Source organism: Triticum aestivum, chromosome 5B (assembly GCF_018294505.1).
Source record: "Triticum aestivum cultivar Chinese Spring chromosome 5B, IWGSC CS RefSeq v2.1, whole genome shotgun sequence".
NCBI lineage: Eukaryota > Viridiplantae > Streptophyta > Magnoliopsida > Poales > Poaceae > Triticum > Triticum aestivum.
In genome coordinates this window covers 9,093,046-9,106,294 of record NC_057807.1, presented here as the reverse complement: position 1 = coordinate 9,106,294, position 13,249 = coordinate 9,093,046, and the positions used below count along the sequence as shown (strand labels likewise).

The 13,249-nt window shown below is 40.0% G+C and overlaps 1 protein-coding gene across 1 annotated transcript; it reads right to left on the bottom strand.

Moving 5' to 3' along the window:
- Positions 1–4,214: 4,214 nt before the first annotated feature.
- On the bottom strand, positions 4,215–8,202 carry LOC123115419 (uncharacterized). Its single transcript, XM_044536577.1, has 11 exons — positions 7,750–8,202; positions 7,530–7,661; positions 7,269–7,432; positions 6,931–7,179; positions 6,732–6,815; positions 6,519–6,649; positions 5,968–6,085; positions 5,662–5,754; positions 5,476–5,553; positions 5,282–5,369; positions 4,215–4,953 (listed from the first exon to the last, which is right to left on the bottom strand). Exons 1-11 carry the CDS (start codon positions 8,000–8,002, stop codon positions 4,892–4,894), a joined length of 1,452 nt encoding a protein of 483 aa, XP_044392512.1. The 5' UTR covers positions 8,003–8,202; the 3' UTR covers positions 4,215–4,891.
- Between the last annotated feature and the right edge of the window lie 5,047 nt (positions 8,203–13,249).

Below are 13,249 nucleotides of genomic sequence, written 5' to 3'. Positions count from 1 at the left end.
TAATTGGGATGCCCAGTCCCATGATCAAAAGATCAAAATCAAATCAAAAATAATTGCAAACAAAACTCCCCCAGGTTTGATGTTAGTTGGAGGCACCCGTTGTTTCAGGCAAGCCATGGATTGATGATTGTTGGTGGAGGGGGAGTAAAAACTTTACCATTATGTTTGGGAACCGCCTATAATGTATGTAGTATGGAAGATATTGGGAACTCTTGGTTGTTATGTTGACAATGAACGCATACCTCTCAAAATTATTTTCATCTCTATTTCAAAATCGAGCTCTGGCACCTCTGCAAATCCCTGCTTGCCTCTGCAAAGGGCCTATCTTTTACTTTTATGCAAGAGTCAGTAGTATTCCTTCTCATTCCTACCTACTCTTTAGTTGGCAAGCATCATGTGTTGGGGAAAGATCTAAGCATATATGGCCATGCAAATATATTTGATCATGAATTATTATTGTTGACAATTATCTATATGATAAGTGAGTTGGGAGGCGAAACACTAAGCCCCTATCTTTCTCTGTGTTCGATGGATGCTATTTGTTCTAAGAATATGCTTTGAGTGATAGCAATCATGGAAGACTATACGATAGTTGAGTATGTGGAGTTTGCTAAATCAAAGCTCTGACATAGACCCTTCCTGAAAATAAGATGAATTGTAATTGTTTGATGACTGAGAATGAAGTTTGCTAGTTTTCAAGAAAGTTTATGGTCTATGCTTTAACATGTGAATAGTTTGTCACTTGATCTTGAGAAGTTTTATGAGATGAACTACTCTTATGACAAATAATCATGCTAGAAAAGGTGATTGAAATTATCATTGATCAAACTTGTGCACCTGCTAGCATTCACACTTCATAAATTCTTTCTTTTATCATTTACCTACTCGAGGACGAGCAGGAATTAAGCTTGGGGATGCTGATACGTCTCCAACATATCTATAATTTATGAAGCATTCATGCTATTATATTATCTGTTTTGGATGTTTATGGGCTTTACTAAGCACTTTTATATTCTTTTTGGGACTAACCTATTAATCAGAGGCCCAACCCGTATTGTTGTTTTCTTGCCTATTTCAGTGTTTCGAAGAAAAGGAATATCAAACGGAGTCCAAACAGAATGAAACCTTCGGGGAAGTTATTTTTGGAACGGAAGCAATCCAGGGGACTTGGAGTGCATGTAATGGAGACTTGGAGTGCACGTAAGGGAAGCTCCGAGGTGGCCACGAGGCAGGGAGGCGCACCCACCTCCCTTGGGCGCGCCCCCACCCTTGGGGGCCCCTCATGGCTCCCCCGACCGACTTCTTTCACCTATATATCTCCATATACCCTAAAAACATCGGGGAACACAATAGATCGGTAGTTCCACCGCCGCGAGCCTCTGTAGCCACCAAAAACTAATCGGGACCCTGTTCCGGCACCCTGCCGAAGGGGGTTCCCTCACCGGTGGCCATCTTCATCATCCCGGCGCTCTCCATGACGAGGAGGGAGTAGTTCACCCTCGGGGCTGACGGTATGTACCAGTAGCTATGTGTTTGATCTCTCTCTCTCGTGTTCTTAATTTGGCACGACCTTGATGTATCACGAGCTTTGCTATTATAGTTGGATCTTATGATGTTTCTCCCCCTCTACTCTCTTGTAATGGATTGAGTTTTTCCTTTGAAGTTATCTTATCGGATTGAGTCTTTAAGGATTTGAGAACACTTGATGTATGTCTTGCCGTGCTTATCTGTGGTGACAATTGGATATTCACGTGATCTACTTGATGTTTGTTTTGGTGATCAACTTGCGGGTTCAATGAACTTATGCATAGGGGTTGGCGCATGTTTTCATCTTGACTCTCCGGTAGAAACTTTGGGGCACTCTCTGAAGTACTTTGTGTTGGTTGAATAGATGAATCTGAGATTGTGTGATGCATATCGTATAATCATGCCCACGGATACTTGAGGTGACATTGGAGTATCTAGGTGACATTAAGGTTTTGGTTGATTTGTGTCTTAAGGTGTTATTCTAGTATGAACTCTATGATAGATTGAACGGAAAGAATAGCTTTGTGTTATTTTACTACGGACTCTTGAATAGATAGAACAGAAAGGATAACTTTGAGGTGGTTTCATACCCTACCATAATCTCTTCGTTTGTTCTCCGCTATTAGTGGCTTTGGAGTGACTCTTTGTTGCATGTTGAGGGATAGTTATATGATCCAATTATGTTATTATTATTGAGAGAACTTGCACTAGTGAAAGTATGAACCCTGGGCCTTGTTTCCAAGCATTGCAATACCGTTTATGCTCACTTTTATCATTAGTTACCTTTCTGTTTTTATATTTTCAGATTACAAATACCCATATCTACCATCCATATTGCACTTGTATCACCATCTCTTCGTCGAACTAGTGAACCTATACAATTTGCCATTGTATTGGGTGTGTTGGGGACACAAGAGACTCTTTGTTATTTGGTTGCAGGGTTGTTTGGGAGAGACCATCTTCATCCTACGCCTCCCACGGATTGATAAACCTTAGGTCATCCACTTGAGGGAAATTTGCTACTGTCCTACAAACCTCTGCACTTGGAGGCCCAACAACGTCTACAAGAAGAAGGTTGTGTAGTAGACATCAGCCGTTCATTCGGTGCTAGATTGGATCTTCCTTGATTTGAATCGCCGCGAGTACGACTCCATCAACCACGTTCTTGCAACGCTTCCGCTTAGCGATCTTCAAGGGTACGAAGATGCACTCCCCCCCTCTCTCTCGTTGCTAGCATCTCCTAGGTTGATCTTGGAGACACGTAGGATTTTTTTTTTGAATTATTGCTACGTTCAACAACATATGCATGGCATATATTTGAAGTAATAAAGTTAAATGTGCAACTTTTTCATAGCTACTAATCCTAATCTAGTAGGAGAACTGCAGGAGATTGCAAAACTAAAAAAGGTCAGCTTACTAACTCGTGTTTGAGTACTGCGGGCCAACCAATTTGTGGGGTGCAATTGATCATTCCTAGTGATGTTCTAGCCGCAACATAAAGTGTTCCATCATGAAAATTTTAGGTCATACCTCTGGAAGTTTTGGCAATGAATATCCCTCTATATGATCTCCAGGAGAATTTTCACCATGTTGGCCGTTGGTTCCATCTACAATATGTCAAGCATGGCTATCGATCAAGATAGGACCAACAGATGCGTTCTAATCCCAAGCTCAAATCAGCTCGGTTAACAGAAAAATAATAAATAAATCAAAATTTTATGTGGAACTTTGAAAAATGTTCTGATAGCTTGCAAAATTTCATCACTAGATGACATTCGTGTAAAATGTGGCAAAAAAATCAATTCTCCAAAATGCGTTTGCAAATAAAATTTTGGAGCATCAGTTTTATTATTTTGCCACATTTTACACGAATATAATCTGCTGATGAAATTTTGCAAGCTATCCGAACATTTTTCAAAGTTCCAGAAAAAAATCGAAGTTTTTGATTTTTATTTTATTTTACTGTTCACCCGAGCTCACGTGAGCTTGGGATCAGAACAGTTGTGTCCCCTATAGATGGGAACAACAAGGTCATGCACAGAAGAATGTGCTCTGGTCTGAATCCTTTTTAGATGCTAGGATTACTGCAAGATTTCCTTAATCTATAATGTATCTTCTTAAAGAAAAAAGGATCAAATCTCTGTAGGAAGACATAATCTTCAACCTGTTTGGTTTTTGACTAAGAAAAATAAAGTAAAAGAAAAATCTGGCCTATGGAAGAAAGCCCTTGGCAATTTCCTTTGTTCTCGCCAAGACATGGCAATTGCTGTGAGAGGCCATGGCGCATGCTTAAAAAGGAGTGTTCTGCGGATGGGGACTAGAGCAGAGGACGAGATGAGAGGTGGCTTACAATGGGCTTCGATTTGGTGGTGGCGCCGATGCTTCCTAGACATGAGCCAGTTGCAGTTCAGTAGCCCCATTACATGAACTTGGAGGGAGAGCATGGGCACAACTTTTTTTTGGGACATGAATTATTCTCAGATAATCGACATATCATTTACAAATAATAGAGAAATAAAGTCGGGGACGGTGCTCTCCCAAAAATCAAAGGATTTACTGGTATATAGCTAGCTAGAGCATTTGCTACTGTGTTTGCTTCTTGATAGAAAGGTTTGTAAAATCCAGCTTGAGAATGTTGCACTGGTGGTATTAATATATATATACTACTCCCTTCAATACAATTAGTACAACTTTAGTACCAAGCTGCGACATGCAATATGGATCAGAGGGAGTACAAATGTTTCTAATACAAGACATTTTTGCAATTCAATTTGAAGTTGCCTGAGCTATAACCTCTTCGCCCATCACTTCTGAGTGAGGTCACTCCCTTTCCCCCCTCTTCTTTCCTTTCCTTGCTCCAAAATCTCTTTCTTTCCAGTATTAGGCGGATAGACCCGATGAGTACAAGTAAGGAATGTTTTGTTATTTTTGGCACTTTGCATCTGTGGCAAGTCAAAAATCATGTTTTACACATAGTTTGTTTGCCTGCATCCCCTCTAGCCAGTCCGAGCAGCAACATAGGCACCTATGTTTGTCGCCTGCATCATGTTCTACCGAGATGCAAAGTGTTGTTGTTTGGTTACATACAACACAAGTGCCATGGTAACCTCTTCTAGGAGCGGTGAGGTTAGCAGCACACACAAACACAACATCATAATTCCCCCTCTTAGTACTGAAACTCTTGTCTCAGCTCCCCTAAATATCTAGGCATGCGTAAGACCTTGAAATATAGGACTTGGCTAAACAATCTGGTCTTATTCTAGATGTTATCCCTCCATTTTACAAATAGAATACTTTGAAGACATAAACCCTCACATGAATTATTGCAAGCACAACGAAGTGACTTGTCCGAATCCGAATCTGACTAATCTTGGTCAGGTGATACAGGGGGTGAAAACCCTTCTCCATTTGTGATGAGATAAAAAGCTGTAAATGGAAAAATAGCATTGTTAACGAGATGGTTGTGCATCCATGTAGATTTCCAAAAGTAGACATGCAAGTATAGTTCAATTTACATTCTTACATAATGTAAGGCACAAAAACAATGAATGAAGCACATTCCAAAAACTCCAAAATCATGATTTATATACTACTTTTAAATTGTGACATTCAAAACATCGGGTGGATTGAGATATGATTGCACAATGTATAAAAGAAAATATACAAAAAAATGGGTGCACATAATTTGAGATTCATAGTTGAAAATCCAAAGAAAATATAGATGGCACTATGTTGTAGAAAGAGAGATGTATACCTCGTTCAACAACTTCTCGGTGATCCAATATATTTACATTTAAATGTTTATCCCTCCAAAGACGGTTGTTCGTGTGAAATACCTGGACCTATAGAGTTCGTGTGACTATTTCTCAATGCTAGTATTTTGCAAAGAATTATTTTATATGAAGAAATGGACGACACATGTTGATCAAAACACAATTTCAAACTTACAGAAATGTCCACTTTGACATTAATGTCATTTCCCCCATGAAAACTGCCCATTGATATGCTCAACAACTTTTTTTCCAACTGATAACAGCAGCAAAAAAGTAAGAAATTACAAGGACATAAAAAGCAATAGAACCACTAATTATTTTTATTTTTGTTTATAAAACCTAAAAAAAGCACAGTGCACACCTCAATTCTGGTAGAAATACGTTCTCCATCAATGCTGCCAATAATATCACCTACTCGGATTCCAACTTTTTCAGCATGAGATCCCATTGACACCTAAGGTTTAATTGAAAATAATTAATTAGTCAATAACATGCATGAGAAGATCACGGTAAAACATAATCGCAGTACTATTCCTAAGGCAAGTGGAAAGAGGAGGGGGGGTGGGGGTATCAAATCTACAGAAGTGAAAAATAAACTACATGCGCCTTACCTGTAGGTGCTATTATATATAGTAGCAAGATAAAAAAAAGAAGCAAAATTGTATACCTCTTCAACAAGAAGACCTTCATCAATTTTTAGCTTGCGCCATATGTACTCAACATGAGAGGGATCTAGAAACTTGATGGCCTTAAACTGCAATCCAAGGTGGGGCCGAGGGATGCACCTACAAAGCCGTAACAGAATTTCAGTTCTAGCTATAGGAATATGATTCCTTCAATTAAATGGGCTCTTTAAGTTTACAAAAAAACACTATCAGTATAAAATGTAGTAAAACACTCATAATCATCTCAATGATCAACAAATTCTCCCCAATAATGGTAATGTCGTGAAAAATCTTACAATATGCTCCAATCAACCTAGGTCCCTTCAAAGTTCCACCCCAGTCTATAGTGTCACTAACACATGATTTTGTAAAATAATACATAAATGTATCAAATATTATAAACATAGAGCATGACAACAATCAAATTTTGACCTATCAAAATGTAGGCTTTATCTCTATTGATGAGGTTGTACATGTAGTCAAACAACAATTACAAAAAAGGACAAAGAATGCATTAACAAGCATTGTCATAAAACCGAGTAAGAATGCATACCCGAAATTCCTCCAGAGTTCCATGCACCTATTCAAAATGAAAAAAGGAACAAAGGACCCACGTTGACAATCATTGATCATCCCCACAACCTTTCCATCAAAGTCAATGACCGGCTCTCCTCCATCGTCGGACTAAAAGATCGATATGTATATAAATGTCCATATAACAAACAAAATATTGTGAAAGAATTACGAAATAGAAGGTCAAGCTTACATGTAACTCAGACTTGGGAACTGATGCGTATGAAGTATATCCCGGTCCATTCCGTGCACTCTCTCTCTTCCGTGTCTCCGCCTCCTGCACATATGCTTTGTTGAGTAATATGGAGTTGTTGGGGCATTTGCCTCACAGTAAATAGTGAACGAAAAAACAAGAGCGAATCTCACGCGGTCATGATAAAATATTTTTGTACCTCGTATTTTTTATCTCGGCAAAAATGCACGAAGTCACCTTGTGTCATCTTGCCAAGAGTTATCCTTAAAATCAAATTTCCATCTCTTCCGAGCCGCAAAGCCTGCTGGCCGCTGTTGAACGTGTCAGCGAAAGAGGCTACTTGAACACTCTGATCCATTGCAATCTTAAAGAAAGCAAGGTCGTAATGCTCCTGGTGATAGAGCAGACGGCCCTCCGTGGTGGTGTCGTCGAGCAAGTGAGCAGTAACCTGAAACCAAATGTCGTAGAAAGTAAATCAGGCAAATCAGGCAAATTGTTACTAGCTACTTTTGAGGTCCGTTGTTGATGGGTACTCACTTGAGCACCGGGATGATACTGGTACCGGTCTTTTTTCGCCCAGTAGTCTTTGGCCAGCGGCTTGTTGGCGCGGATCAGATGCGCGGTCGTTAAGACAATGCCGGTTTTGCTCCCCTCGTCCCAGTGGATCCAGAAACCGGCGGACTGTGCCAGCGGATCGCCACCTGCGGGCACAGTCAGCTATGTATCAGCAAGATTTTGTGGCGACCCTTAGCGGCGCTAGAATGCATGGAGATGGAGGCTTGGCATTGGTAGTACTACCGAGAGAGGAGGAGAGGCGGATGATGGATCCGGCGGTGGAGAGCACGGCCTTCCTCCCGGATTCGGGGATGAGGAGGGGCGACGATCCGAAGCGTGATGATAGGCGCATGGGGAGCAGCTTCTCCTCGCGATCTGCAGCAAGATGAGAAGGATCTCTTTCTCTTAGAAAGAAAGTGCAAGAGCACAAGGATGGGAGACGGGGGAGGAAGAGAGAGATGACCTCGTTTATCATGGAATTTGTCTCGGGCGAGCTTATAGGCGGCGAGGATATGCGGGTTGGCGCGCATGTCTACCTCCTTGGGGAGGTAGGGCTCGCGGAGCGGAGACGAGATCTCCAACTCCTCGTCGCCGTCGTCGCCTTCCAGAGTGGTCCTCATCTTCTTGGCGTGTCTCTCCTCGTCCTGAACGTCGTCACCGCCGGTGGCCTTGGATCGCTCCTCCGGCGATCGGGTCGCAGCCGTGTCCGCCGCCATCGCTAAGAGCAGATCGAGCAGTAGTCGGCAGCCGCAATCGACGATGGTGATCGATTAGATTGAGCCAACAGCCCACTGGACGAGACTTGCCTGGGAACCAATCAATCAATCAGGAAGAGCAATAACCGGGATCCGTAACTGATTGACTTCGTGGGTCATATAGGTTTGTGATTTCGGGTCCACATGCATATGCATGCACCACGCACGATTTTTTCTTTATTTTTTGAAAAGGAACACTGGGATTCCATAAATCACGCAGGTCCAGCCAAAACGCTGGCCGCACGAGGATCCAGCTTGCCTGCTCCCTTTCCATGCTCCCATCCGTGCTCCCACTTCATCCTACGGCAAGTCTCGTCCTATTTGTTGTGGCGGGTCTGCTCTAAACTTCCTAAAAGCCCCCTCTTAGCACGGAAACTCTTGATCTCGATGTCCCCTAAACACTAGGCATTTGTAAGATGAAGAAATATAGTATTTGGCTAAATGATTTTGTATTCTTCTTTTCGATGTAGTTTCTTCCATTGTACAAAAAAACACTTGGAAGACATGAACCAGCGCAAACGCAACATAGTCACTCAGAGTCCGAGTTCAAGTCCGAGTCAACTTGTTCAGGTGACACAGCAGCAGAAAAGCCTTCTCCATTGGTGACAAGATAGTAAGCTACAAAAAGAAAGTTACGTAGCATTGTTAGTATATCCATGTATAGCTCCAAATGTACACATGCAAGTACAGTTCAATATACATTCTTACATAATGGCATGGACTTCAAAGCTAGTGCTAAGAATCGTACGACATCAACATACCAACAAGTGCATGCATTATCTCAGTCCAAAGCAATGTCAAGTGTGTGCAAAAAATCGAACATGGATGTTTTGGCATAAAAGCATATTACTCTAAATATTAGAGATACACACAAGTTTACTAATTTAGTGAAAACAGATTTAGCCGATAGTATTTTGACCATTATTAATGTATAAAAGTAACACAACTCCTTGCTATATGCATACGAAAGTGACAAAAAGGACCGACTGTGCTACGCTCAGTTACAACTTTCTCTTAGGTAGTAAGTGTAATGGATTTTTACAAACTGTGAGATAGTGTAGTTGAGTCTCATAGCCAAGCAGCTCATGAAAATAGTCTAGGAGAGTAGTAGTGGAGCAGCAGAAAAATCATCACCCAACTACTTACCACAATGCAAGCTAACTAATGATCCTGGGATATAAATCCCAAAGAATTATAAAAACAAGAATAAATCCCTGAGATCCCACTATTTGGTGCAAGATTTGTAACTGACAAAAAAAATATAAAACAAGAAGATGGATCTATACAAGATAGGTCCTTTGCAGTATCAGCAAATTGATCCTATGCATTTACAAAGGTTTTGGATTTTCTAATCTCGAGGCTTAAATGAGGCCAATATGATAATTTGTCGTAAAGCATAGCTATAGGTTTCAAAAAATTAGTAAGAAAATTTAGATAGACCCACATTCATGTGAGGCGGTGCAAAAACATATGACGATTCGTGAGTTCAAAAGAATAATAATAAATGATTGCACAACATAAATAAAATTATATATATAGAAAAGGATGCAAATAGCTTGAGATTCAGAAATCACAATCCACATAAACTTTACATAGGACTAGGTTAAAAACAGAGTTGTATACCTTGTTCAATAATTTCCTGATGATCAGATACATTTACAGCTAAATTTTTTGTCCTCCGAAGACGGTTAGCTGTGTGAAATACCCGGACCTGTACAGTCATGAGACTATTTTTTTCAATAAAATATTTTACAAAAAATATTTTGTATGAAGTAATGGACGACACAGACCCAACAAAACATAATTTTAAACACAAGACCAAACTTACCAACACATCAATTTTGACATTAATATCGTTTCCTCTGTCAAAACTGCCCATGCATATGCTCAACAACTTGCTTTCCAACTAATAATATCAACAACAAAGTAAAACACAATTACAAGAAAAAGTAAAATAACAACAATAGAAATTGACATAAATATTTCTGATATTTTAAAATCTAATAGAATCATAGTACACGTACCTCAAGTGTGGTAGAAATGCGTTCTCCATTAATGCAATCAATAATATCACCTACTCGATTCCAATTTTGTCAACATGGGATCATGCTGACACCTAAGGTTTAATTGGCAAGAATTAACATTTGGTAACATGCATGAGAAGGAGTTGCCGAAAATTCAATAGAAAGTCAAATAAAGCAAAACAAACAATCATATATACCTCTTCAACAACAAGACCATCATCAATGTTTAACTTGCGCCATATATACTCACCACAAGTGGGATCTAGAAACTTGATGGCCTCAAATTGCAACCCAAGGTGGGCCGAGGGATGCACCTACAAAATCATAACATGATTTTAGATCAAGCTATAAAAATAAGAATGCTTCGATAAAAAGATGCATTTATGTTAAAAAAAGTATTCAATGACGTTTTATTTATGCACTATCATCATAATTAGTATTAACACACTCAAAAATTGTTTTGGCAATCGAACCTCTTTTCTCCTATAAAGGTATCATCGTGAATCATCTTACAGTCTTACAACGCTCCACCTAGCAACCCTTCAAAGTTTCACCCATAGTCTATTGTCACTCACACATGATTTTGCAAAGTAAATACAATATCCATGGCAAAAGGCACATTTTTGAACAACACAAACTCAGGTTTTCTCTCTATTGATGAGGTCATATGTCTAGTTCAATAACCAACAACAAGTTGAAAAAATGATGAAGGCATTAGTTAAAAGACTTATCCGTAAAACTAAGGGAGAATGCATACCCAAAATTGGTCCACAAATCCATGCACCCATTCAAAACAGAAGAAGGAACAAGAGGCCCTCTATTACAACCATTGAACATGCCCACAACATTTCCATCAAAGTCAATGAGTGGTCCTCCGCGACCGTTATCCTAGGAAACATTTATAGAATTTTCTTATAATAAACAGAAAGTGTCAATGAATTGAAAATTGAAGGTAAGAAATTACATTAAATATGACTACTTGGAATTTCAGGCTTACCGTAGGTATGTATGTACTCTTTCTCCACCATGCTCTCTCTCTCTCTTCTGTATCTCCTCCTCCTGTGCTTATGGTTTTTTGAGTAATAAATTTGGAGGGATTGTGGGGCTTTTGCCTCATATATAGTAAATAGTCCAAAGAAAAAAGAGAGTAGAATTTCAGTCATGATAATATATATTGCATACCATATATTTATCATCTATACTACTATCTATATTTAATAGTAGTATAGATTAAACAATCAAACAAGAACTTCTTTAAGGACACCCCACAGAGTGTACACAGATCCAATACCACCGCACGATTAGGCCCACTAAAATCAATCTAACGGTTAGCCTTAACCTAAACCATTTTCTGTGTGCATTTTGCAATTTACATTGACTGACCGTACTCCACCGTGGAGGAATATATGAAACTCCACGCCTGGGAAATTAGAAAACTAATAATCAAGGGTGCATCCTATTCTGGGTAACTAAATCAGAATGCATCCATCCTATTAGGAAACTAATCTCAGACAAATCCATCCTATTAAAAAAACTTATCTCGGACGCATCCATCCTATTAGGAAGCTAATCGCGAGCCGCCTGCCGCCATCATGCACGCTAGCCACGATGGGGGAAGCGCGAGGAGTTTCGTCTTCCTCCAGGAACACATGTGTTGTCGCCGCCATCGTCTTCTGCCTGGAGGCCAGGCGCTCTTTTGCCACTACTGCGACGACTCCATCCATGTCTAGGGCATGCTCTCTGGCAACCATCGGCATCCGCATCGACTTCAGCTCCGTTCACAACACCCACGCCGACAACAACCCACCACTGACGTCCTCCAAGTCCAAGCAGCCAACTGTCGTCGTCCCTAAGGCGGCACCGGTCTCGGCCGTGGCGCAGGAGGTGCCTTCATTGTCGTTCCTGCCGTCGTCCTACTGGGCCGTCAAGGACCTCCTGCAGTTCTTCCTACGTGCACAGTCGAGGGCACCGAAGGTCTATCACAAATCTATCAGGTGAACCATTAATTCGATTTGGGGGTATTCTGCAATTTGCATGACTAATAATGCACTTTTGGCACTTGGAGGCGGGTCAGAAATTTCTTTGGGAAATACATGTGATCTGGAGCATGAAAATCATTCTCATATATACTCCCTCCATTCTAAAATATAAGTATTTTTAGATATTTCAATTCGGACTACATAGGGAGTAAAATGAGTGAATCTACATTCTAAAATATGTCTATATACATTTGTATATAGTACGTATTGGAATAGCTAAGAAGACTTATATTTTGGAACGAAGGGAGTAGATATAGGAAGAATGGGACTGATTGTAAGAGTGTGTTTGTCTAGACCTGTATACTTACAATGCGATTCTTATTTAAACCAAGATTAGAATTGGACTACATGCATAAGTTTGGCTGGTTGAGATATTTGAATTCACTGTCTCTCATAAAGTTTATGTTCAGTGGGTGCACGTGCATTACATATTAAATAAGAATCATGGGGATTCAAGCAATCTAGAATTATAGATTTGGGATTTTCTTAGGTTGCCGATTGCTGTACTGAAAATGTGTAATTAGATATGGCACATACATAAAAATGCAGCAATCTTGTCTTACAAAGTAGGATCAAGAAGGATACCGAAGAAGTCAAGATGCAGAATCTCTATTTCTCATGATTACTTCTTATGTTCATGTCGGCTTCCTTGGGCTTTACTTCGTACGATCATATGCATTAAACTGGACCGTATCAAGAGGTAATGCCATCCCCTTGATTAGAATTGCCTTATTTGTGCTATTTGATCAGTGTGTGTTTTACGCATGACGTTGCTTTACCTAGAATTAAGGTGGGTTGCGCCTGCCTAGGCACTAGCTCCAGGGATAGGTTGTAAATCAGAATATATGATTCATTCTTAGAGAAAACTTTACACGTGTCGCTTTAACATAATTGCATAGCAATCCAGTAAATTATGTAAGATTCAGTAGGAGACAAGATATTGTAGATGTACTACTATTTCAGCTACATGATTCTATACATCTAAAACTGGTTACATGACTCCGTGACTGTTGTTAGAGAATATCTCTCGATGTTCTGTAAAGGTGTGCAATCTCTACTGCGTTACAATAAAGAGAATTTTACCATACAGAAGGATCCAATGAAGAAACTAATCCGGCTGAGTTCCAATAAATAGATCCTTTGAA